Source organism: Helianthus annuus, chromosome 7 (assembly GCF_002127325.2).
Source record: "Helianthus annuus cultivar XRQ/B chromosome 7, HanXRQr2.0-SUNRISE, whole genome shotgun sequence".
NCBI classification, from domain to species: Eukaryota; Viridiplantae; Streptophyta; class Magnoliopsida; order Asterales; family Asteraceae; genus Helianthus; species Helianthus annuus.
The window spans coordinates 138,149,827-138,175,493 of record NC_035439.2 but is presented as its reverse complement, the minus strand read 5'-3'; the positions used below and the strand labels follow the sequence as shown (position 1 = coordinate 138,175,493).

Sequence of the window (25,667 nt, the reverse complement as noted above, 5' to 3'; positions counted from 1 at the left end):
TTTACCGTTGAGGGTTCTGAAAAAACTTTGATATTGGTACTTTGAGTTATGACTTTTTATAAGATAAGCCCCTAAAAGGGGGAGATTTTGTTGTTTTTGTATAGTTAAGGGGGTAAAGTGGGAAGTTTGTATTTTTGTTCGTCGGTACAAAGACAAATTAGGAAATTAAAAAAGTGTCACTGTCAATCACAGCTTGCTTTTTTATTGGTGTTATTATATTTGTAATTATTATATCTGCAATTATTAAAGTTGATAAAATAAAAATGAAATCGCATTAATAGATACACTTTCCTCACTTTCAGATTATGGAATATTTTATTTGTATAAATCTTATATTAAAAGGTGAAAAGATTATTCGATTAATTAATTAATTAGTTTGTTAATTTAATAACCTTGTAGTCTGACAAAAATAATTCGTAATGAAATCTAAAATCAGGTTTACCTTCTTAATAATGGTTTAATTTGTTTGGTTAATATTTTAAATTTTATAACTTTGGGTGTAACATTAAAAACTATAATTGTATTAATTTTATCCTAATGTGATAAAAAAAAATCACCTACTTATCTATGACACCGAGACAGATATGTCATTTATTCACTTCACTTTTAGACCACACGTAGTCGTCTCAAGTTTGTGCGTTTTTTTATAAAACCACACCCCACCACGCCGAGACACCCGTCCCCCGGGACGTTTTTCTTCCAAAAATTTGAAAAGCGATTTTAAAACAACGCCATGGCCCGCACGCTTTTCAAAACTTTACCGTTGATAAACGGTCAAATTCATTAAAAATTTATTTTTTTATTTCAACTTTTACCATATTTAAATCCCACTTCTCACATCATTTTTTATAAACTTTTCACCCACATTCTCTATTTTTTTTAACTTTCTCCACTTTTCACCCACAATCATGAACCTTTCTGACCCCCATTCGGTGTGCCGTTGAGACCCGGTAACCCCAATACATATCGGCCGAACACCACGCAACCGCAACCGAGATTCAACCTACAATACGTGGATCCTAATGTATTTGCGTACGCCCAAATACTAGCATCAGGCGGTTCGCAACCATTCTTTCGAGTTCCGCAAACCTTTCCAACCATGGGCGGTTCGCAACCGTCTACTCAAGATACCGATCCGGAGATAGAAACCTTGACTGTTAGGCCAGGAATCCGGGTCGGCTATGATAAAGGCAATGGAATTTGCAACTCCTAGCTTAAGGCCTATGATGTCTAAGCTTCGTTTACTTCGATCTGCCTGTGGGCTATTGTTGAACACTTGAACAATTTGTACTTTGATTATCAAACACTTTTAATGATATGAATGTTTATTTTTACTCATAATACTTCTGCTGCGTTGTTATTTAATTAACTGTGATTGTAACTGATATCCAACCGTCACGACTAAACCCTTCCGGGCCCACCGGAAATCGGGGTGTGACAAAACTCCACTTGCATAAAACTGATGAACAGGCTGACTACCTAAGCTAGTACGCCTAACACAACAGGACACGTGGTGACGCCCCCACCGTTCGCCTGACACTTCTACAGCCTGCACACCTAACAGACCAGTGGATAAAACTGCAAGTTGTCAGTCAGGCCCAAGGCCTATCGGAAGGCCCATTGGCCTACCCCCTTCACTCTTCGGCTATAAATACCAGACTTCGAATCAGGTTTGAGGTAATGTTAATCTGCTATCTCACACTTACTACTTAATCACTTATCTTGCTTCCTAAGCAAATGCTGACTTCGAATCAGGTTTGAGGTAATGTTAATCTGCTCTCTCACACTTACTACTTAATCACTTATCTTGCTTCCTAAGCAAATGCTGATTCTCACGCCGGAGGGTGGTAACAAGGACTCAAGGAGAAACCCCCACCTCATTCTCCTTGTTGCGAGTCATGGTGTTTCGTTGCGCATGTGACAGATACATGATCAACCAGTCATCGATCGAGGAAAGAAAGGATTAACCCTATCTTGACGAGACTCGACCCGTGGACTAACCACCCGGTTAACCACTGTTTCTTCAGGGCTGTTTGTTTACCTTTTAATAGGGTTATTAATGGTTCAAGCCTCTTACTGGTTCAACACTTCACCATTCAGACTGTTTGTTTCACGAGCAGATGTCTGAATGGTTCAGACATTTGACTCTGAATGGTTAAACATTATACTGAGTCTGAATGGTTAAGACCTCTAATCTGAATTGGTCAGACATTTGTCTCTGAACGGTTAAACATTATACTAGCTCTGTTCAGACCTCTTACTGGTTCAGCACGCACGGTTCCGAACTCTTACTAGTTTTCCTAAAGATGCTTTTATCACTTTTTAATTTTAATTTTATTCGGACACATGAGGTAGTCAGATTCTTCTTTGCTCCTTGCAAACCATCGAACAAATACCCAAAAATTCATCAAAACGCAATCTTTTTCAACACCATCTTCCCAAGATTTCCTCTAAATCAAAACCCTCAACTGAATCAGGTCAGTCTTTCTGTTTCTGTTTCAATCTTCTTTATATTATCAACTCCTGCTTTATAACTTGTAAATGCAACTATATAACATTTTTTCCAGATTTTTCATTCTTCACTAGTGATTCAATCTCACTACATAATCGTAACACAGATTATAGGGTTATCAATTTGGTTGTTCTTCCAATTTGTCTGTATATGTTTGATCAGCTGATGATGAACCCTAGTTTAACAGTATGCATTTGAGTTTTTGCATGTTCATATATAGCATGACTAGGTTATTGCCCGCGTATACGCGGGTTTTAACAAATGAATATATAATGTATATTTCAAATATAAACCTACTGTGGAAATGGACTGTATCGCAACACAACCGGAAATTAAGTGTTTTGCTTGAAATTTGAATGGAATTAATTTTTGGGATAAAAGTTTACCTCTCGGCCATCTCTACAACAATCCCATGAAGACCAACAGATGTGATTATATTGTTCTTAATAACAAAACAACATAAAATCCAATGTAGCACAAGATTTTTAATGAACAAATTTAATAAGATACAAAATAAAATTGCACATTTGTTCTTAACCTCTTCGATCAATAAGTAGTAACTTCGATGTGTACAACACACTAAAAAAGAACAAAACATTAGTGTCCCACATTTCATCCATTCACAATAATATAGATTACGACAATGAAATTAAAATTTTAAACTCTTGTAAGTAGCAAAACTTAGGACCAACTCTGTTCAAATTTTAAACCCTAAACCCATCCACTCAAGTTTCATCCTAAGCTTTGCAGACCTGCAATTTTATGTCAAACAACAATCATGAAATATGTTTGATCTTGTGAATGATGAGTCAAACCTTTCTTTAGTTGTGGTTTTGTTGTCAGTCATGAATGTCTTCTTTTAGCATGACCCACTATAGCGCTGGTATCTAAGGGAACTCCATAATCCAGATTTGCATTAGATTCCTACAAAGATAACAAAAACCTCTTTGATACTCGACATTTTATTAAATATTTATACTGTTTTTCGAATTTAGTTTTTAACTATCCACGAGAACATTGCTTAACATTAAATAAATAATTATTAATTGCTGTTAAAGAAAATATATATAACTTCAATCTTTATGATACTTCTAATTACCATCTTTTAATTGTAGTACATGTCATATTTGGTTGTTCTAAAATCAAACACGTAAAACTCGTTAAAGTCTTTTAAAATATTAATTAAAAAAATACATAGGTTTAACCGTCAATCCGTTTACAACCCAACAATTGTTTTTACTTGCTGACCCGTTTTATCTCGGGTTACACAGTTTTTAGTATGCCCATTTTAGGATTGATGTGCTGGGTACAAAGTAAATATACATACTGTGTTCAAGTTATCTGGTCCAACCAGTTAACCCGACAAGATATACATCCCTACTAAAAATCCTACGTTAAGATTATAAAGTATTAAAAGTAGAGAACATAAATAAGCTGAAATCTCATTTAATTTATGCAAATTTCAAGTGTATCAACAAATGATCTCAAATGTCACTATCATTAGTAAGCCACTAAACTCACTAATTAATATACCTTCTGTTTCTTCAAAAGTAATACACGCGGATGTTGTCAAGGAGTGTCATTGAATAGAAAATTACGGTTTAATATTTCTAGACGGAAGATAAAACGCATCACACTTAAGTTACAGAAAGAAAGGCAATATAGAAGACAGAACAAAGATTAAAGATACCAAAACCTGAAGAGAAAAGCTAACCATTAGCCATATGAATAGATTTTGCATGCTCTTGAAGTTCATCCTACATATCTGCAAGGATAAGTAACATCATATACATATTAGTAAAGTAAATACAACATATATGCATACTTGTACATCTTATGTTTTTTAGTTATTACATTTCATAAACTACAGAAGCTAACCAACTTGTATAAATGTATGAGTATCACACAAAATCAAAATCTGAACGCTAGCACGTATTCATCTAATGAAAGCAATAATACAAAAACAACATAAGTACAAAACAATCATAGAAGTGACTATTTACAATTCCATAAACCTATTCTTTCCAGATAAGGTTTCTAGAAAAATTTCTCTTCCATAAACCCATTATCCACAAGAACTTCACCCATTGACTATTTACAATTCCATAACATTCAAATTTGCAAAAAATCCCTAATTTCTAAAATTAAAAAAAAAATAAGATAATTAACTGTTCATAAACTAACCATCATGGCGGCGCTGCCGTCGGAACCCCACTGGCAGCGTCGGTTCCCTCTTTCTCTCTCCTTTCTTCGGTCGTGTCTACCGTCGTACGCCACCACCATCTGGTGGTGGCCGGCCGCTCAATCTGGAGGTAGGTGGAGGTGGTTCAGGGGTGTATGCATGTTCAGTCGACTGGAACACGACTCCGACAGCCGGTGAAGGGGTGAGCAGGAGAGGAGATAGGTGGGGGTTGTGAGTGGTGTGACGTAGCCGGCAGACACGGGTCGCCGGAGCACCGACCAAACCTGGCTCCGATCACCGTTTATGGGAGAAAATGAGGGAGAGATACACTGTCTGTGGGTGTGCGCTGACTGTGATTAGGGTTTGCGATGAAGGTGAAGAGTTGAAAAAAAAGAAGATCTTTTATGTAGAAGAAGACATTTTACAATAGATTGAGAATAGAGGAGAGAACAAACATTTTGAAACGGCAGAAATTTGGGGGAAATGAGATTAGGGTTAGGAAGAATAAAGGAACAAAAAAACCCTGGTTTAGAGAATATGAAACAGTAATACACAAAAGTTGATAGTGAGAGGACAGGGTAATGAGTTTCTTGGGATGAGTAAATGGAATTCAAATTCAAAAATTGAATCCACAGAATCTGGCCGCCCAAACATTTCAGCATATTTGAAAGAATTAATAATACACAAAAATTGAAAAATCTCACAAAATTACACCTAGGATAGGATGATGTGGACTGGCTAGAATTTTGACATGTGTATTGGTTGAATGTGGGGGTGCCAAGTGGCAGAACCTTGTTCTTTTATTAGGTATAGAGATTATGGATCAAGAATATCATAATATGAAATACCTAGGGGTGGCAATAAAAACTCAACCATGATATTTTGGGTCTCTTTAAAAAAGGAAATAAGTCAGAATGAGCTAAGAATTTAGTCAAGATGGGTTAGAATGGGTTTTAAGATATCCGTCTAAATTTTAACATGGGTCAGGATGGGTTTTTACTCCCTAAACCCAAAACACGCATTAGATCCCTAAATCACCAATGGTACGTCTGATGATTTAGTCTGATTTCAAACCTCATCGTGGATTCAACCCTAAACACGCATCAGATACCTAAATCACCGTCTTCGCGGATTCAACCCTAAATCACCATCATCATCTGATTTCAAACCAGTGATTATCCTTTCTAATTCTTCCTGTTTTCACCACTAATTTGCCTACACCTTCAGCATCAGATCCCTCTGTTTGATAGGTACCAGAAACAATGAGTTTTTTTAATGTTATTGTTAGCAAATATTGTTGGGTTTCTGTGCTTTTATAGGTTGTAATGATGCGTTAATTGTTGGGTTTCTGTGCTGTTTGGTAGGGGGTGTTGAACGAATGCCTACCAGGTGTTTTATGAAATGCTTGAGTGAGTGTGAAACACATAATGGTCCAAACTTTTCACCCGTTTAAATTACCAACAGTTAAACCATTTGTTTTTCAATCTTAGATACATAATCAATGGGTTTGTTTTCATTCAAACAAACGACTTGTTTTCAAGTTTGAGGGATTTTGTTTTGTGTTATAGACTAATTGCTATATAAATTTTTGATGGAAAAAAGGTTTGCAGGAACATAAGTATTACTAGTTACCCTCTTTTTGTTGTGCCTTTAGTTTTTGTTTGTTTAGACATTGAGGTTAAGATTTGTTCCTTTGTTCTGCAAGTTAAACAAAACTGGAATGTACTTGATTGGAACATGTTTCTGGGTTCTGTTTGTACGGTTGCTGGATTGAACTAAGTTGAGTACTGTTTCTTGAATTGGTCGCGCAACGAGAAGTTATGTCCTGTTGATCTTGAAACTCTAGGCAGTGTTTGAACTGAACTAAGCTTTATTAGGCTTCTGTTATTTGATCCGATATCTATTTATATGGTTATATGCAATTGGTAGTACTGGCGTTGATAAATTATATGGTTTTTTTCCGGACATTAGCGTTGTTGTACACTGTTTTATCCAAATTATATGATAAATTATATGGATTTGGCTGTTGATAAAAGACTGTAACTTGACAGTTTGTATTGGTGACAAAAACGACCAATATTAAACATAGTTCCGGTTGATTATTATGTATCAAGATATGATCTTTATTTGACTGAACCTTTTTTTAATTTTTTTTTAATTTTTTGATTTTTTTTTAATTTTTTTATTTTTTAATTTTTTTTTATTTTTTTATTTTTTTTGATTATTTATTTATTTATTTATATTTTTAGCCTAATGTCCAAATCCATCTTAACAAAAACCCATCTTGACCTAAACCCATCCTAACCCATTTCTTAATAAACCCATTCTAACCCAAACCCATCCTAACCCATACCCATCCTAACCCATTACCCAAACCTACCCAACCCACCCATTTTGCCACCCTTAGAAATACCCATATCATTTTTTTACGAAATTTTGAATCTTGAAGGATTCTCTACTTCAAGTTTGTTATGATTATGGTATGATCTTGATAGGGGTGTAAAGAGAAGCATGGTTAATTCAGAGACACCGCGTAAACGAGTTGCATTCGTGTTAATCGACGGGTTGGGGGATGTTTCGATTCCAAGATTTGGATACAAAACTCCTTTAGAAGCTGCCAAAGTGCCGAATTTGGACGCGATTGCTTCTGCTGGAGTTAACGGTCTTATGGACCCGGTTGAAGTAGGGTTGGGCTGCGGTAGCGACACTGCGCATCTGTCTCTGTTGGGTTATGACCCGCGGGTTTATTACCGTGGTAGAGGCGCGTTTGAATCGATAGGTGCTGGATTGGCGATGGCTCCGGGGGACATCGCTTTTAAAGTATGTAAGCCGTACCTTCTTCCTTATTGTGAATATACCAACTTTTGTAGCGTATTTGTTTATAGATAACGTTTGACGCCGATTTTCGTTGTGTTGACGATCCATCAGTCAAACTTTGCAACTTTCGATGAGAAAACCGGAGTGGTTACCAGCAGACGGGCCGATCGACACTTTGAAGAAGAAGGGCCCGTCTTGTGTGCAGCACTTGATAAAATGAAGCTGCCATCGTATCCCGAGTATGAAGTCAGAGTCAGGTGCGCAATGTGTTAAAAATCAGTCTCTTAACGATAATAATCGCCTACTCAACATATTAACTATAATAAACCTGGTAATCTTTTATAAATTAAATTAGGTTACACTATTTTGGCTTTTTTTCAGGTATGCAACTGAACACAGATGCGGAGTTGTCGTAAAAGGACCTAAACTAAGCGGAAACATATCGGGAACCGACCCGCTAAAGGATAATCGTTTGCTTCTAGAAGCAAAGCCTCTCGACAATACAGAAGAAGCCAAACACACTGCAAACGTCGTCAACGAATTATCCAAAGAAATTTCTAAAATTTTGGTCGCTCATCCTCTCAACCAAAAACGTGCCACCGAAGGCAAAAACATCGCCAATATCGTCCTTTTACGAGGCTGCGGTATTAGAATCGAGGTATGGTTTATACCCTTAACAAAAATCCCGCATCAAACAAATAACCATAACAACAACAACGACGTTGTGATTTTTGTAGGTTCCGGCGTTTGAGAAGAACCATGGGCTACGACCCTGCATGGTGGCCCCCACAAAGATCATAGCTGGCCTCGGTTTGTCTCTCGGGATTGATATTCTAGAAGCTCCCGGAGCCACCGGAGATTATCGAACGTTATTGACATCTAAAGCGACTGCAATCGCAAACGCGTTATCGGCTCCTGTGCGGGCTTGCCCTAACGTTTTTGTACCGGGAGAAGACGAGCACAAACCCGGTGTTTCCGATGGCTATGATTTTGGTTTTCTCCATATAAAGGCAATAGACGATGCGGGTCATGATAAAGCAACTGTTTTTAAAGTCAAAGGGTTGGAAGCGGTTGACAAAGCTATCGGGCAGCTTGCAAGACTTCTTTGGGAGGCAGAGTCAGCCGGTCAATTCCAGTTTTTCCTATGTGTCACCGGGGACCACTCTACGCCGGTTGAATACGGGGACCATAGCTTTGAGCCTGTCCCGTTTACGTTATGTCGGTTGAAAGACTATGTGGGTGCGGTTGGTGGTGAAACGGTAGTTTTACAAACTTCTCTTGATACGTTTCCTCTGCCAACTGTTGAAGCCGGTGACGACTTGTCGGATTATGTGGCCGCAGGAGAGGAAATAAGTCAACCGGGTCGAGCGTTTTCGGGTGATTCGGTTTGGAGGTTGGATGAAATAGCTGCGGCACGAGGTTCTCTTGGGCGGTTTCCCGGGAGTGAGATGATGGGAATTATAAAGAAGTTTATTCAACTTGAATTATGAAACTGCTTAGGTTCGGATGATCCTCGGAAGACATAACTAAAACGACCTTCTTTTTGTTTTTTTACTGTGTGGTTGCAGTTTCCTTGACGCTGCGAGGAACTTAGAAACGGTAAAAAGGCGTGTTACTGGTTCGGGTTGCGGTTAAAATCTGCTTTTCAGAAGCTATGTGCTGGAAATAAGAACTGTGTGTAAGAAATATGATTTTAATTAGAATATGCCAACTTTGAGTGATCTTTTCTGAATTTTTTTCTTTTTTTAATATGTTAAAACTATGGCGTCTTTTCCCGTTTTCGTTGTCTCCGCCGCACTAGTTATGTTCTCTCGTCTATTTTACGCTATAATGCATTTAGACCTCTCATACTTTGACTTCTTAATTTAAGATAAGTCATATGGAGATACTGCTCAATCAGTCAGTTGACTTTGACTCCTTTGATGAAGATGCATACACTTGGTCATGAACTTACTTCCTTCCTTCCTGACCCTGCTGTTCATTCAGGTAAAAAATTTCCATTACAACTTTTTCTTGATATAATTATTTAGAAGAGTAAATTGCCATTTTCGTCCCTGTGGTTTGTCGAAATTTTTCCCTGTTCCATCCAAAAAAATTTTCTTGCCATTTCCGTCCCCGACGGTTCTTAAACATGCCAGATTCATCCAACTTGTTAACCCCCGTTAAATCTGTCCATTAATAGAGGGGCAAATTGGTCATCCCAAATATTTATTTAATTCATTTTTTTTTTCACCTCATTTAAAGTTTTCTAACTTTTCTAAAGATTCATTCGACTTTTTTTCTACCAGCCAAACTTTGAACACTACAATATCTGTTGGATTTACAGTTTTATAATGCTGCTGCAACCAAAACCTTCGACTGTCAAAACTCCATATGAATTGGATTTACAGTTCTACACTTTGACCATATGCATTTCCTGTTGACTTGTGAATTCCATTTGAAGAATGGAGGCTGCTGTTCTTTATTTTTAGTGAACAAAACCCAAAACCTTGATTTGCATTACCATGGTTTAAAAAGGCTTTCCGAGGCCCGCCTCGGTTGAGGCTATGAAAAAACGCCTTAAAGGCTTAGCCTCATAGGGGTCAACTGAAACCTAAGCCTCAGTTATCCGAGGCTTTCCGAGGCGGTGAGGCTCACCAGACCTTGTGAAAATGGAAAAACTTTAGTTTTTTTTGGACTTTATTTTAGACCCATTTAGTGTTTATTAGGCTTAATTGGTGGGCCAACCCAATAGTTCACTTAAAAAACATCTACTAGGTCAAAAAAACCTAATCGAAAAGAAGATATCGGTTGGGCACGAATAGGATGAACAAGTTGGTGTACGTTATGTACAATAGGAGATTGAAGCAAAAGTTTATAAAGAAGACGAATCTAAAAGATGATGAAGTCCCGATAGTTGCCGATGATGTTTTGTTGGATGATGAGTGGATAGCTAACCCGAGTGGGGATGAAGATGGCATTGGTGGAGTTGGCTGGTCAAAATGTCAAATGAGGAAAAAGGTGAGAGTTCATCATCTAGGAGGAAAAGGAAAAGAGTTATTAATTTGGTTGATGACTATGACGATCTAAATACGCCAGATGAAAACTTTGAGGATGATGATGCGGAGGAAAACGAGTTCTATGATATTTAGATGTCATAAGTCATAACATAACTAATTTAAGTTGTTCGAACTATTTTATGATGTTTGTTTTATGTTAAACCTTGTTTGTTTTCCTATTTTCTATTTATGATGTTTGTTTTATACTTTTATGGTAATTTGTGATTTTATGAGATATATATATATATATATATATATATATATATTTCTTAATTTTTTTAATAATATTTTGAGTCTTACGCCTCGACCTGCCTCGAGGCTTACGCGTCGTGAGGCTAAGGGAAAACGCCTTAACACCCGTTTCCGCCTTTTTAAACCTTGTGCATTACACATGCAGCCAAAACTAATTTCATTAACCAAAATTTGCAGCCAAACAAAGTTTTCATTAACATGCTGTTATCTTTTATTCTTGAGTGCCATAATTCTAGCTTGCTCTTCATAAGAGGGGGGAAGGGGGTATATAAAAGGAGGTGAAAAAAGAAATTAAAAATTGTGGAATGACCTTTTACCCCTCTTTTTAACACACTTTTTTTTTTTAAATGGGGGTTAAAAAGTTGGATGAATCTGGCATGTTTAAGAGACGTCAGGGACGGAAATGGCAAAAAAAATTTGGATGGAACTTGTAAATTTTGACAAACCACAGGGACGAGAATGACAGTTTACTCAATTAAGAACAAGGCTTACATCAGATCATTAATTTACAACTTCATTAAGGAAGTTTAACAGTTTCTTCTCTGAAACCCAAAGATGCTGACTTTTTTTAGGAGTACAACATTACCATGGTATGACATCAATGGTTCAAGAATTTCAAGATACATCAATAGTAAACCTGACAAAATAGTCGGGTCGGATCATGCGATTTGGGCCAGGACTGACTGATTTAAGAAAAATTTAATTGCGATTTCGGCCAGGACTTACTGATTTAAGAAAGATTTAATTGGTTCGGGTCAAAAAGCGAGTTGTGACCATAATAGGTTTGGGTCAAAACAGGCTGATTTAGAAAAAAAGTATCAAATGACTAAAATTATCAAAATATAATCAGAAATTGTTACAAAATCTTTCCAACTTCTGAAAATTGGTATTAAATTCGTTCAAATGCATTGAAACATTTTATAACTGCATATCAAGTCTAGCAACAATCATACTATTAATTTAATTTGGTCTGCAGACACATAAAACAATTTCTGAAATTTTATTACTGCTCTTTGATTGACTTCACCAATTGAAAACAGTTAGTATCATAATATGTTTGAGTGCTCAGTCGCAACAGGTAGCCTTTATCCTAGTAATCATCCAGATGTAAATGAATAACACTGAACTAAGTTTCTCAGGCAACCCGTAACCACTTCAATCGCCCCACACTCGAAACCATACCCATTGATGTTCATCTTGAAGGTTTTAATCCTAAAACGATGTTGAAAGAAAGTTGAAGGGGTCAAAGTGGAAAGTTCAATCAATTATTTGAACGTTTAGAATTAAAAAATGTAATACGCGTAAGACCATGTGTAGTGGTTAAGAAAAATAATGCCCCCACCATGGGCCATTATCCGACACGTGTCATCCCAGTCAGCATGGGGCGTTATTGCAAAAGTGGCGTAGTGGGAATAATGCCCAAATAATGCTCCTTCCAATCATTAAAAAAAAAACTTATTTAAAAAGCTTTTTGGTCAGACCATGTCAGCCCACTTGGACCAAATACTCCTTCCCATTGGTCAGCCAACTTGGACCACTTGTATCTTTGAGCGTTTTATATAAAACGCCGGGCTCCTTTTTTTTCAAAAAAAATACAAAATAACGCCCTATGTAATAGGTGGGGAGGCGTTTTTGGGCGTTATTTTTGAAATTTTTTAAAAAAAAACCCCCCACTACACATGGTCTAACAGAACTTCAATGGTTAGAATATCTTATATTAGGGTATAAGATTAGTTATAAAAAATTGAGGGTATGAACGGGTGTTGTATTAGCTAATAATGGTTAGAATATCTTTTTTTTTTGAACGGAGAACTTCAAGTATAAGGTTACCACACTCTCTAAATCGGAAAGCTCCGAATTGCCCCACTCTAGCCATGCTATTTTGTCTTAACCGTGCCCACGCTGGCTTCAAAGTTTGACTTTTTTGGGCGTTCTCACAGGAAACCATACCGTCGGCCGCCACTTGACAGTCGTGTTACCACAAGAGCAAAACTTTCTGAGTTTTTGGTCAAACCCACTTTAGTCCAAATAGTTTTTTTTTTCTCCTCTGGGTCCATGAGTTTTTCATTTCCTTGTCATTTTGGTCCAACCCACTAACTTCGTTAAAAAATATCATTTAACTCACACTAAATAGTTTGGTGGTTGCCATGTTCATCCAAAAATCATTTTTTTTCTTTTAATCGGTTATATATAAAAAAAACTTTAATTAAAAACCCTTAAACTAAAAAAACAAAAAAAATACATATTAATATATATAAAAACCTTTAATTTTTAAAAACAGAATATTAAATAATATATATTAAAAAACCCTTAATTTTTTTAAAAATATTTTTATATATAAGGCCATGTGTAGTCATAAAGCCCCTTTGGGGACGTAATGCGACAAGTGGCACGCCACGTCATAGAAGGACTTTATGGGGCGTTATATCACTAGAGCGTGTAGTCATAAAGTCCTTACCCATCATTACCTAATCATTAATTTTCATTTTTATTAATTATTTAAAGAAACATTTTTCTATTTTTTTTCATTTAATCTCTAAAGTATATAAAAAAACACTCGTTTGCGGCTTCACGGTCTCACAAGATAAAGGTGCGCCTCAAAATGGGGCGTGGAGGAGAACGCCCAACGTGTTCTATGGCTTGTATCGCGAGAGCACATGCACTCGTAATCGCTTCTTCCTCCTCCGCGATTTCTTCGGGTGAAAAAAATCTTCGGTAAATAAAATATCGGTGAACGAATCTTCCGATGGGGAACCCATTATTTTTTAGAAGAAAGTGGGAGTAATTTTGATGAATGAGAGTGTGATTGAGGTGAATGTTTAAAAGAAAGATAAATGATATATATATATATATAGATTATTTAGGATTTTTTTTTATTAACATATGACCGTTTGTAACGGTCAAAAATTTGAAATTCCTTCTTCCTCGCGCCGCTATGCTCATCACGGGAGCTCCGATTTACTCCCCCATAGCGCCCCCGTAATGGTGTTGGGCAGCGCTATGGGGCGCCATAACCAGAAATGCCGCGATGTACCGCCTCATTACAAAAGACCTAATAAAAATACACCAACCCCAACCCACCCACCCCAATGTTGCATTTTATAATGGTTTTGGCCCTAGAAACTAACTTTGTTACATTTTTGCAGTTAAGTGTAAGGGTAAATAGGTTATTATATACCTTAGAGTTGTTTTTTATAATTACAAAGTTCTTTTAATATTTAAGAGATTATTAATGAAATTACTCAAGTTTTTTTTATATTATTTCATTATTTTCACGATTATTATTTAACAAAATGCGTTTTAAATATACAAATAAATATGTAATTTCCTTAACCTTTTATTTTTGTAAACATCGTTTTAAAAATATTTTTTAATCTTTTTTTAAAACCCTCTATCATTTTTAAAATTGTTCCTTTTTAAACTGTTTGTTTTTTAAGTCTTTTGTCTTTTAAAGTTTTTTTAAACACTTCATTCTATACCATTCTTTTTAAAATCATTTGTTTTTAAACATTTTTAAATAATTCACTTTTTTTAAGTCATTCATCTTTAAAATTTTACAAAATGACGTGCATAAAAAAACAAAAGAAATGGAAGATTTGAGAAAAGATGAACCATTCTAATAAAAAGTCTGCGAAAGATTTCTCATTTTTCAAACTCTTTTTAGAATGGTTTATTTTTTTCAAACCTTCCGACCGTTTATTTGTTTAATATTCGTTATATTTTTAACCTTTCGTTTATTAAATTCGAGCGTTTTTTAAACGTTACACTTGTTAACTTAGTTTTTTGAGGTTTATTTTTAATTGTCGTTTTTTAAAATCTTCGTTTTTTAAACCATTCGTTCGTTTAAAATTAGTCGATTTTAAATTCCTTCTATTTTTTAAATCGTTCACTTTTTGAAGTTCTTTTTTCGTAAAGGCTACAAGTAATTTGAATACAAAATTTAAAAAATGAACGATTTCAAAAATGGTTCTAAAAGTAACGGTTTAAAAAGAAACGCTTTTAAAATCAATGACTTAAAAAACGATTTGTTTTGAAAAGATATTTTTTTAAAGAGCAGTATAAAATGAACAGTTTAAAAAACTATGAAAGACAAATGACTTTAAAAAGAACAATTTTAATAAACAAATGGTTTAAAAAGAAACAATATTTCTAAAATGAGACGGTTTTGACAAAGGTTAGAAAATAAATGATTTCAAAAACGACGTTTATAAAAAACAAACCAGGTTAATGAAAATACACATTTATTTATATATTTAAAACGCATTTTGTTAAATAATAATCGTGAAAATAACGAAATAATATAAAAAAAAACTTGAATAATTGCATTTATAATCTCTTAAATTTTAAAAGAACTTTGTAATTATCAAAAACAGCCCTAAGATATATAATGACATAATTACCTTTACATTTAACTGCAAAAAAGTAACAAAGTTAGTGTCGAGGCCAAAATCGTTATAAATTGCAACCTCGGGGTCTGAAATGTCCAAAGATTACTTTTTGGACTAAAATGGTAAAACTAGCTAAACCACAGGGCCAAAACAGTAATTTACTCTTTTAGAAATATATATATTCTTTTTTGAGTAGAGTACAATTTCAGTCCCTGAGGTTTACACTCAATCACACACACGACACTCATTTGAAAAAAAAATGAACAATCAAGTTCATGTGGTTGTTGATTGCAATCAATCAAGTCCCTCTCACTAATATTCGTTAGTTAAACGTTGGCATTTTTATTAAAAGACCAAAATGCCCCTTAGAGACTCAAATTGGAAATCAAGTTAGTCTTCTCTTCTTTATAAACTTTGCAAGTCAGAACCCATTTTCATATTCAATTCAACTTACCCTAAAATACGGTACCCTGCACATAAAAGTAAGTGGAACCATAAAACCTATGCAAAATTTGCATTTCATGTGCTATTATTGATGACTTTGACTTTGAGGTAAAAGTTAGTACTTCTCACTTAATTCACACCTTTATTGTGAATTTAGCTCCAATAGTGATGCTTATGAGCTATAACTTAGTTTATTTAATAATATTTTTTAAGGAAAACTATGTTCAATTTCTTAAGTTCAAATACTTGAACATTTGACTCGAAGATATGTATGTCGAATTGGATACACCAAGTGATTTATATTGGCTTGATACTTTAAAAAAAGTAAGAATAAATGGGATTTGTTTTCTACAATCTATAGTTGCATTTTGTCATTTCTTTTTTTTCCTTTACTGTTATACTAAAGATACATAGTTTCATGTAGCTTCTATTTCTTTTTTTAAGTAACTGTTGTTTTATATATAAAGATCACTTAATCTTACATTTGGAAGAATTTAACTCTTTTTTACGAGAAACAAACACCATATCACTACTAAATTACTAAATCGGGGATTTCAAAAATATATTCATTAGACATTTTATTAAAGCATGTACAAACTAAAAGTAAACTTTATAACATTACCTACCAAACATACAAATAGAAAATTTAGACAGCTACTGTCCAATGAAATTTATTAGTATGCAATATTCGTTTTTATGTTTTTCGGTGTAGGTTTTGTGGAAATCAGAGTGTATTCGCAATAGAGTATTTTTTTTTTGGAACTCTAAGCTATAGCAAATGTTGATACTATACTGGTACCATGACGAATCAAATCGGCATCGTTCAGACAACATCGATATCAGTTCCCTATTCGTTTTTATCTCTTTTGGTTGCTCTATCGAGTACTAGTATCGTACTTGAAGAAACACCAAACTAATCTGGTGATTAGTTTGTGGTATGTGCCTCGACAAATAAAAGTTAATCTTCTTTTATCTCGTCTAAACGGCTATGAAGATCCTGCAAAACAATCAACACACCGTAAGCTCGTTACAAGGAGGAGAATAGGTGTGTTCTTCTTATAACCACCCTCCGGTGTGGGAGTAACTATCGGTTTTGAGGATAATATTGTGTGTATTAAGTGAGAGAGCAAGAGAGCAATCTTTAAACCTGGATGTGAAGTTTCCTATTTATAGCCGAGGTGGTTTGTGAAGGAGATGGGCTGATGGGCCCTGGGCCCGAAGTCGACAACAAGGAATATCAATTTTGTCCCCTCTGTCACGACTGTTAGTGATTCCAAGCGAGGGGGAAGCTGGGGCACGCTGAATGGATCCACGTGTCCTGACGACTGTTCTTGTTGTCTGATCTGTCATTAGCAGCTAAATGGAGATCATGGAGCAGTGGTCGGCGCACATTGATTGGTGCCACGTATACGTCTTTGTGTACCTTTTTGTCTCTTGTACGATTGTCCATCGTGCAACATGGTCGGATACAACCTGTTGAACGCTCATTGGCCCACTGCTCTGCCATTTGTACCTTTCGTACTTGTCCGAGGTTACTTACGCTTCTTACCTCCGTGCGACCCCCAGGAATGTCCCGTACAAATACAATTGGCGCAAGGTCAAGGAAGTCGGGGTTTCATCCAAGGAGTTAAAGTGTCAAATCTGATCTTGTGTTGATCCTCGTGCGTGACTTGGATTACACCTGATTAGTCGGCGCGAGGTCGGGAAAGCTACTAAATTGGCTTAATATGGGTATGATCTCGCGCACGACCTGAGGCTGACTCGTATAGTCGGCGCAGAATTTAGGACCATACCCTTTCAGTATTGGTACTGTAGCGAACCAAATCGATACTTACCAAATACGTGAGGAGCCCCACTAGTTGATATCTCGAATGATATTTATTTAGCAAACTATAAAATCAAAGAAGTATACTTCCATTTCTCTCAAACTTGTGATAGGATATAACCATAAAATAGATAAAATACATATGTGTGTTAATCAGATTTTTTTAACTTTCAAATGGATAATATTTTAACTTCTCAAGATGACCACTCAATTGACAATATTAAGCTTCTTAAATTTATACAAATATTCTGATTTTTAAAACTATGTGTTATGTTATACGAACCCTTAAAACCGTATGTGGAACCTTTTAATAATATTATCAGTGTGATGATGATTCCGACCTAACATTTGTAACGGTATCGATACTATCGGAACTATTATTGATATTCGTTTTTATGGGTTTTGATTGATGTAAAAAACACGTTAGATTTTTGTTGCGACTTTTTTTTTATTTTCTTTTTCGGTTGCTATACCGAGTGCCATTACCTTACCGATGTTGTAATGAACCGAAAATTGTGTCTACATTTTCATTTACATTTACATTTGGTTTAAAATAAGTTCATCTCTCACGGACCGCGTGTGCTGGTACCATAACGAACATAAACCTTCCTTATCGAATTTCCATCGTAAACACACGGGTTGAATCTGGCTAGTTTATTAATTTTATTTTTGTTAAAACCAAATTAGGGCATGGAATTAATTTTAATTTTATTTTTCTATAAGAGAAAAATGCCCGGATAGTCCCTGTGGTTTTGCCTTTTTTCACCTATAGTCCCCAACTTTCTAAAACTACCCGAATAATCCCCAAGTTTTCATTTTTTGTTCCCGGATAGTCCCTGGGTCTAACTTCAGTTATTTTTCTATGTTAAAATGATGTGAAATGACAAAAATACCCTTTCCTTGAAAGGCCAAACCATAGGGACTATCCGGGCATCTTCTTCATTTTTATTTATAAAACTCCACCACCACACTTCATCTTCAACCTCCACCCACCATTACTCTCCTCCACCCTCCACCATCACCGCCACAGTCACTCTACTCAAAGTCCTGCATCTCATTTTGAAAACCCTAGAACTAAAACACGCACACATACACAGTGCCCTATCTACTCTCCTTCTATCTTTATCACTCCCTTTTGTTTTTAGAACCCTAATTCTCATATGTACAGACATAATTCAGCCAACACCCTCATCATCTCTCCCTCACCCTCACTTACTGGCGACGGTCGGCAATCCGACGACCCCTCCGGTCACCGTCAAACATACCACGACCCAACCTCCTGCTCGTCTTAAACCACCACGCAACACCCCTATATTTCACGATTTGTGCGACCAGCCACCACTCTAGTGGTGGTGCACAATGGAGAAAAAGAGAGCGAGAGAAGAGAGAGGCACCGGCGGTGCGACGACGTGAACAGAGACGGAGAACGACAGTGCACGACGGCGTGGGATCTTTTCAGCAGTGACGAAATCAGAAATAAAGAGAGGGAACCGGAGAGATGAGAGAACCGGCGGAGCCGACGCCGTCTCCGACGACGGTGGAGCCGTTCCATTTTGACATTTCCTCGACATAACATCGTGGTGGTGCTCGACGGAGCTCCGGCACAGGTGCAGGTAAGATTGGTTCAGTCGGTTCAGGTTTCACCTAGGTTCGATTCACTCTCGGTTCAGATCAGTTATGAGATCGGTTCAACAAATCAAAACAACAGTCAACAGGTTTTGTTTGGATTGAATTCAGTTTGCGGGTTGGGTCGGGTCAACTTTGAGTTCACTTCAGATTCAGATTCGGTTCAGTCAACACGGGTCAACAAAATGGAGTGATAAAGATAGAAGGAGTTGCAGAGTGACTGTGGCGGTGATGGTGGAGGGTGGAGGAGAGTGATGGTGGGTGGAGGTTGAAGATGAAGTGTGGTGGTGGAGTTTTATAAATAAAAATGAAGAAGATGCTCGGATAGTCCCTATGGTTTGGCCTTTTAAAGAAAGGGTATTTTTGTCATTTCACATTATTTTAACAGAGAAAAGTAACTGAAGTTAGACCCAGGGACTATCCGGGAACAAAAAATGAAAACTTAGGGACTATTCAGGTAGTTTTAGAAAGTTGTGGACTATAGATGAAAAAAGGCGAAACCACAGGGACTATCCGGACATTTTTCTCTTTCTATAAACATATAGAAAGAAGCTTTGCAATTGCAACGGCGACCAACAATATCGGATTCCTTCCGTACATGGAAATCAAAATTAGGGCATGAAATTAGCATCATCCTCAGTCACAACCATCAAATCGGCTTCATAACTCATTCACACCGTCTGCGCAGCAGGTAATTCATTCTAGGGTTCTTTTCTTTACAATTCATCTTCTTACTGACTAACGTAGTAGTATAAAGTTGTCTTCATCTGTAGTAGAATTCATGAATTATGCCCCTAGAGTTGTTATATCTCTGCACGGAATTTAAGATTAAATAATGTTATGAGTGGTTGATTGTTTGTGCTACTGCTATAGGAAGGAAGACCTAGTTCCTGATCATGTAGATCAGTTATAAGTATTAGGTCATATTGCTCATTATAAGGATGCCAAAATCGGAATGATGCTGTTGATGAATTTAACTTTGTTAGGAGGCTAATTACTGTCCCCTTTGCTAGCACTTGGATTGTGTAGCTAAGTACTTATGCTTGTGTTAGGATTAAGCACACTGCACATATGAACACCGACGAAAGCAATAAATGACCTGTGGGTTTAACGTGGTTCGGTTTATACTTTATGCTGACCTACTTCCACGGGTGGCAATTAGGTAATTCTTTATTGAGTGACAAACTGACAATCATGATCACAAGTACATAGCATATGTGTATATAGACTGATCTAGGGTTGATAACTTAGTGATTTAGAAATCAATAAACGGGACGGGCTTAGGGACAGCTGCTCTTTTGCCCCTTCCTCTCTTCGACGCACCGCATGTGGTGGCTCGGCCTATGAACCCAACAGTTTGGATTACGGCTGGTGACAGCACGCCTGCAATATCGGTTGTATGGACCTAGATGTTCAAAACGTTCATAGTCCTTTTTTATTGTCAACCAATGAGATGCTGTAAACCGCTGGTAGCGCCATAGCGGTAGGCAAGCTCTTATCACTGCACCACCTGCTAGAAAAGCCAGATTTTAACTAGACAGTAGACACCTCTGCCTGAGGGACTCAAGCGCTTATCACTGCCCCACCTGCTAGAAAAGCCGGATTCTAACCAGCTTGGTTTAAAAAAGCGCACTTTAAGCGAGCTTAAAGCGTGAGGCGCTGAAGCGCTGGGAATGTCGCTTTTTTTGCTCTGAGGCGTCACAACACGTGAAGCGTTTTGAGGCGAGCTTTAAGCGCGAAGCGACCTTGGTTTGAGGCGACGCTTCAGCCCAATCAGGTCACATTTGGGTCATTTATTTAGGCCCAAAAGTCTTTAAATAGGGTTTAAATGAGGCCGCTACTTCTTTACCCTAAAAAAAGAACGTTAGCTATCTTTTAACATATTCAGCCACTCCCTAACCTCTTCTCCTGCGATTAAAGATTAAAGACTATTTTATGTGTGTTTCGACTTTAATTTATGTTTTAACTATGCTTTTTATGTGTTAAGTGTGTTTTTAATCATGTTTTTGTGTTTATTATTGATTAACAAGTAGAATAGGTCATATTGATGTGTACAATATTTTTTTTTTATTTTGAGTGCTTCGTATACGTGAAGCTTGCGCTTCGCGCTTGAAGCTTCGCTTAAAGCTTTTGGAACCAAAACGCTTCGGAGCGCCTCACGCTTTTTTAAACCAAGCTAACCAGATACCTCTGTCTGAGGGACTCAAGCGCTAATCGCTATACCACCTGCTAGAAGGTTTTTATAGGCCTTTCTAGTGCACGCTTATGTTGGAAAGAATTTTTCACATGATTTTAAGTTTTTAACTCTGTCTTTGTTTTTTACAATTGTTGCGGTTATATTATCTTTTTGGAAGCTCTACACTAGTAGTAACCTGAAGTTTGTAGTTATGCTTTAGTTTGTATACGTTATATTTTTCAACTTGAGTTATTGAATTTATGAAAAGAACACTTGCATTGCATGCAACTGTATAACTGTGAAGTGCAGATAGTTATTGGACATATAATCATTATGATGTTAACCTGGTCTCAGGGTCAACTACCAATTACAATGGGAAGTAAAGGTAGACTTCCGCCACCTCATCATTTACGGCGTCCTCTTCCCGGGCCCGGCATGGGCCATCACGATCCAATACCTCCCGAAATGCACCCTCATCACGGCGGTTTTCCTCCATACGACATGCACATGCCGCCACCTCCCGAAATAATGGAACAGAAGATCGCCGCACAACACGTTGAGATGCAGAAACTTGCAACTGAAAACCGTAGGTTTGCTGCTACACACGGAACCTTAAGACAAGATCTCGCCACCATACAACATGAGCTGCAGATGTTGCATAATCACGTAGGAGCGATAAAATCCGAGAGAGAACAACAAATAATGGGACTTTTAGATAGAATCGGGAAGATGGAAGCGGATCTTCAAGGTGCAGAGCCAATTAAGATGGAACTGAATAAGGCAAGAGCTGATGCGCAGAGCTTGCTTGCAGCTAGAGATGAACTTGTTTCGAGAGTGCACCAGTTGACGGAAGATAATCAACGGGCTCACATGGAGTTGCAGCAGGTCCCTGCGTTGATGTCGGAACTTGAGAGCCTTAGACAAGAGTATCAGCATTGCAGGTAATTTTTCTGCTTGAAGATGATGTTAATAGGCCTGTAAATGAACCGAATGAACACGAACATATAATCAAACACATTTTTTTTGTTCTTGTTCATTTATTAAGAAAATGGGCATGTTCATGTTCGTTTAAAACCTAAACGAACAGCTCACAAACATAAACAAACAAACTTAAACGGACATAGTTTAACAAAATAATAAATAAGTAATAACACAAATGAACATAATTGAACAAGCATAAACGAACAAATTAACATAGAACATTAACGAACATAAAGTAATTTTTTATATAAATTAGTGATTAGTTATGATATATTTAATTGGAAACCCATTTTTATTACTAGAAAGCCCAATTACCAATTAGTTATATTTATATAAGTAGTTAGAAAGTTCCTTTTATGTTTAATATTTATATAAATATAAGTACTTATGTATTTAAATTTAAACGAACAAACATAAACAAATGTTAATAAATGAACCTAAACGCATGTTCATGTTCGCTCGTTAAATTAAATGAACAAAAAATTGTGTTCATGTTCGTTCGTTTATTAGATAAACGAACATAACCGAACTTCCCACCGAACAAGTTCACGAACAGTTTATGAACGTTCGGTTCGTTTACAGGCCTAGATGTTAATGTTTGATACAATACAAGTATTCGATAGAATGATGCTTTCTGTGAAACATGTTATGCAATATGTAATGAGGTTTTATAGAAGTTATAGAATATCATTCTGGATACTTTTGTGGAAGTTTTGGTCATAGTTATTAAAGCGAGCGCCCAGGCGCGCCTAGGTGCAAATAAAGCCCCGGGCCCAACAAATCGCCCTGAGTGCGCCTCGCGCCTTTAATAACTATGGTTCATGTCATAGTTATTACAGTGGGCGCCCAGGCGCGCCCAGGCACAAATAAAGCCCCGGGCCCAACAAATCGCCTGAGTGTGCCTCGCGCCTTTAATAACTATGGTTTTGGTCTTTGTAAGGTAAATTCAAGGGTGCTATTTCAGATGTTATAGCATCATACTCTTTAATTCTGCTGGCAATGATTTTAAGTTTTATAAATATATCATTGAAGTTATTTAGTTATATATATCTGGTTATGTGGTCTTTTCAGGCAAACTTATGACTATGAGAAGAAAATATACAATGAGCATCTTGAATCTCTTCAAGTGATGGAAAAGAACTATATGACCATGGCTAGTGAGGTGGAAAAGCTTCGAGCAGAATTGAAGAAACAAGCTGAAATTGATAGAAGGACGGGTACATTACTTGTAATCTTATTTTTAATATTGTTATTGTTATTATTATTATGTTTATTATTTTTTTTTTCTCACCTTATATAGCAGCAGCTGGGCCCTATGCTGGCTACGCTGGGCACAACGACAAAGAAGCTTCTGGTCATTATCCTGTTGGACCGAATGCTTATGAGGATTCCTATGCTGCTCCCCAGGTTAAAACAACCTTCCGATTATCTTTTTTTTTTTTAGTAAAATGCCATTTTCGTCCCTGAGGTGTGACGACTTTTGCGACTTTTGTCCAAATGTTTGTTTTCCGCATCTGGATCCAAAAGGTTTGAAATCTTGCCATTTTCGTCCGGCTCGTTAACTTCATCTATGTTTCTCCGTTAATTTAAGGGTATTTTCGTCTTTTTTGTTAACTTACAGGGCAATTCGGTTTTTCGTTAACAAATGAAAAGAGTAAAATCTGGGTTTTAAAAATCGCGCCTGAGGCGCGAGGCGCATCAAGGCGCAAGCCTTGGCGCCTTAGGTAGCCCGAGGCGCGCTTTTTACAAAAAGCCCCAAAAAAGCGCAAATTTTGGGGGTTTTTCTGGCCTGAGGCACGCACCTCATGTACATAAGGTGTTTTTATGCTGTTTTTAAGCATCAAACTGTTGTACAATAGGGTTTTTGGCTTGTACTTGTAGGTAAAATCATATATAAACCTTATTTATAGCTATATTTTGGATAAGTGATGCTAAAAAACTATGGGATAGATATAAAAATTATATAATCACTTTGCGCCTCGGATACGAAAAGCCCACCGCTTTTGTGCTTTGCGCCTTGGTTTTAGACCCCGTCGCTTTTGTGCGCCTCTCGCTTTTTAAAACCAAGAGTAAAATGCCATTTTCGTCCCTGAGGTTTGGCCAGTTTTGCAACTTTCGTCCAAAGGTTCGTTTTTCTCATCTGGATCCAAGGATCCAAAAGGTTTGAAATCTTGCCATTTTCATCTGGCTCGTTAACTCCATCCATTTTTCTCCGTTAAGTCAGGGTATTTTCATACATAAAGTGAAAAAGATCGAATTGCCTTTTAAGTTAACAAAAAACGGAAATACCCCTGACTTCACGGAGAAAAATGGATGGAGTTAACGAGCCGGATGAAAATGGCAACTTTTGGATCCAGATGCGGAAAAAAAAAACCTTTGGACGAAAGTCGCAAAACGCCAAACCTCAGGGACGAAAATGGTATTTTACTCTTTTTTTTATTTATTTTTTGGTTTGGTTTAGTTTGACTTCTTAATTGTTTACTCTGATGTTACTATTTCCATACGAAATTTGCATAGTTTGATGTGTCCTTTTAGTTCATTATACGTGTTGACAACATATTGCATTGCAGGGGCGGGCCCCGCTTCCGGTAGGTGGTGGAGCTGCTGATGGGCATACGGCTGTTGGATCTCAATCTGGACCTACTGCTTTGAGGGCTGGTTATGATGTTTACAGAGGACCGGGTCCTGCTGTTCCAGGTTATGACCCACAAAGGGGATCTGGTTTTCATAAAGGACCCGCTGCACTAGCCTATGACCCACAAAGGGGACCTGGTGCACCTGCATACGACCCACAAAGGGGACCTGGTGCACCTGCATACGACCCACAAAGGGGACCTGGTGCACCTGCATACGACCCACAAAGGGGTCCTGGTGCACCTGCATACGACCCACAAAGGGGTCCTGGTGCACCTGCCTATGATCCACACAGAGGCCCTAACCCACCTAGTTATGATCTGTACAGAGGACCTGGTGGGACCGGGTATGATAGACAAAGGGGGCCTGGTGGACCGGCAAGAGGACCGCAATACGGTGGGCCGGGCTATGAGGCGCACAGAGGAACCAGCTTTGAGTCACCATCAGGCCCTTCTGGGCCCCAAGGGCAGGCAAATAATACTACGTATGGTTCTGTGGCGGCAACCGCTCATGCTGGCGGTGTTTATCAGGGAGCACAGGTGCATCCGCCAGCAGATGGTAACCACCCTGGTCGCAGATAAGGTTTCACTTGTTTTGGAATCTGAACTAAATCTTGATTTTGTTTCCGTTTCACTTATCGGATATTTAAAGTTGATGTTGTAAGGAGTGACGTTTATAAGATTGCTTTCTTGAAGGAATTTGCCAAATACATAACACTAATTCGGTCTCCATCTTTATATGTTTCCGGCAGTCGACTGCAAAATGGTAATCTAAATATCATGACTTTCTGTA

The 25,667-nt window shown here is 37.3% G+C and overlaps 2 protein-coding genes across 6 annotated transcripts; both read left to right on the top strand.

Moving 5' to 3' along the window:
* The first annotated feature begins 2,344 nt into the window (after nucleotides 1–2,344).
* On the top strand, nucleotides 2,345–9,289 carry LOC110868743 (probable 2,3-bisphosphoglycerate-independent phosphoglycerate mutase). 4 transcript variants are annotated; one of them, XM_022117990.2, is made up of 6 exons: nucleotides 5,680–5,944; nucleotides 7,190–7,514; nucleotides 7,623–7,768; nucleotides 7,893–8,169; nucleotides 8,249–9,037; nucleotides 9,101–9,289. In XM_022117990.2, the coding sequence occupies exons 2-5, from the start codon at nucleotides 7,206–7,208 to the stop codon at nucleotides 8,999–9,001; spliced, it is 1,485 nt and encodes a 494-aa protein (XP_021973682.1). In that variant the 5' UTR covers nucleotides 5,680–5,944; nucleotides 7,190–7,205; the 3' UTR covers nucleotides 9,002–9,037; nucleotides 9,101–9,289. The 4 variants fall into 4 exon arrangements, with proteins under 4 accessions (XP_021973683.1, XP_021973682.1, XP_021973681.1 ...); XM_022117991.1 differs by lacking the exon at nucleotides 5,680–5,944 and adding an exon at nucleotides 2,345–2,477 and having other exon boundaries at nucleotides 8,249–9,289; XM_022117989.2 differs by having other exon boundaries at nucleotides 8,249–9,289.
* Nucleotides 9,290–19,621: 10,332 nt separating this feature from the next.
* LOC110868744 (protein FLX-like 2) lies at nucleotides 19,622–25,667 on the top strand. Of its 2 annotated transcripts, none has more exons than XM_022117993.2 (5): nucleotides 19,622–19,775; nucleotides 21,615–22,201; nucleotides 23,313–23,458; nucleotides 23,545–23,648; nucleotides 24,812–25,667. In XM_022117993.2, the coding sequence occupies exons 2-5, from the start codon at nucleotides 21,633–21,635 to the stop codon at nucleotides 25,454–25,456; spliced, it is 1,464 nt and encodes a 487-aa protein (XP_021973685.1). In that variant the 5' UTR covers nucleotides 19,622–19,775; nucleotides 21,615–21,632; the 3' UTR covers nucleotides 25,457–25,667. The 2 variants fall into 2 exon arrangements, with proteins under 2 accessions (XP_021973685.1, XP_021973684.1); XM_022117992.2 differs by having other exon boundaries at nucleotides 23,542–23,648.

Coding starts and splice junctions, on each gene's coding strand:
- LOC110868743 (XM_022117991.1), top strand. CDS start 7,206: ATGGTTAATTCAGAGACACCGCGTAAACGAGTTGCATTCGTGTTAATC. Junction 7,515..7,622: donor CGGGGGACATCGCTTTTAAA/GTATGTAAGCCG, acceptor ACGATCCATCAG/TCAAACTTTGCAACTTTCGA. Junction 8,170..8,248: donor GCTGCGGTATTAGAATCGAG/GTATGGTTTATA, acceptor TGATTTTTGTAG/GTTCCGGCGTTTGAGAAGAA.
- LOC110868744 (XM_022117992.2), top strand. CDS start 21,633: ATGGGAAGTAAAGGTAGACTTCCGCCACCTCATCATTTACGGCGTCCT. Junction 22,202..23,312: donor CAAGAGTATCAGCATTGCAG/GTAATTTTTCTG, acceptor TGGTCTTTTCAG/GCAAACTTATGACTATGAGA. Junction 23,459..23,541: donor TGAAATTGATAGAAGGACGG/GTACATTACTTG, acceptor CACCTTATATAG/CAGCAGCTGGGCCCTATGCT.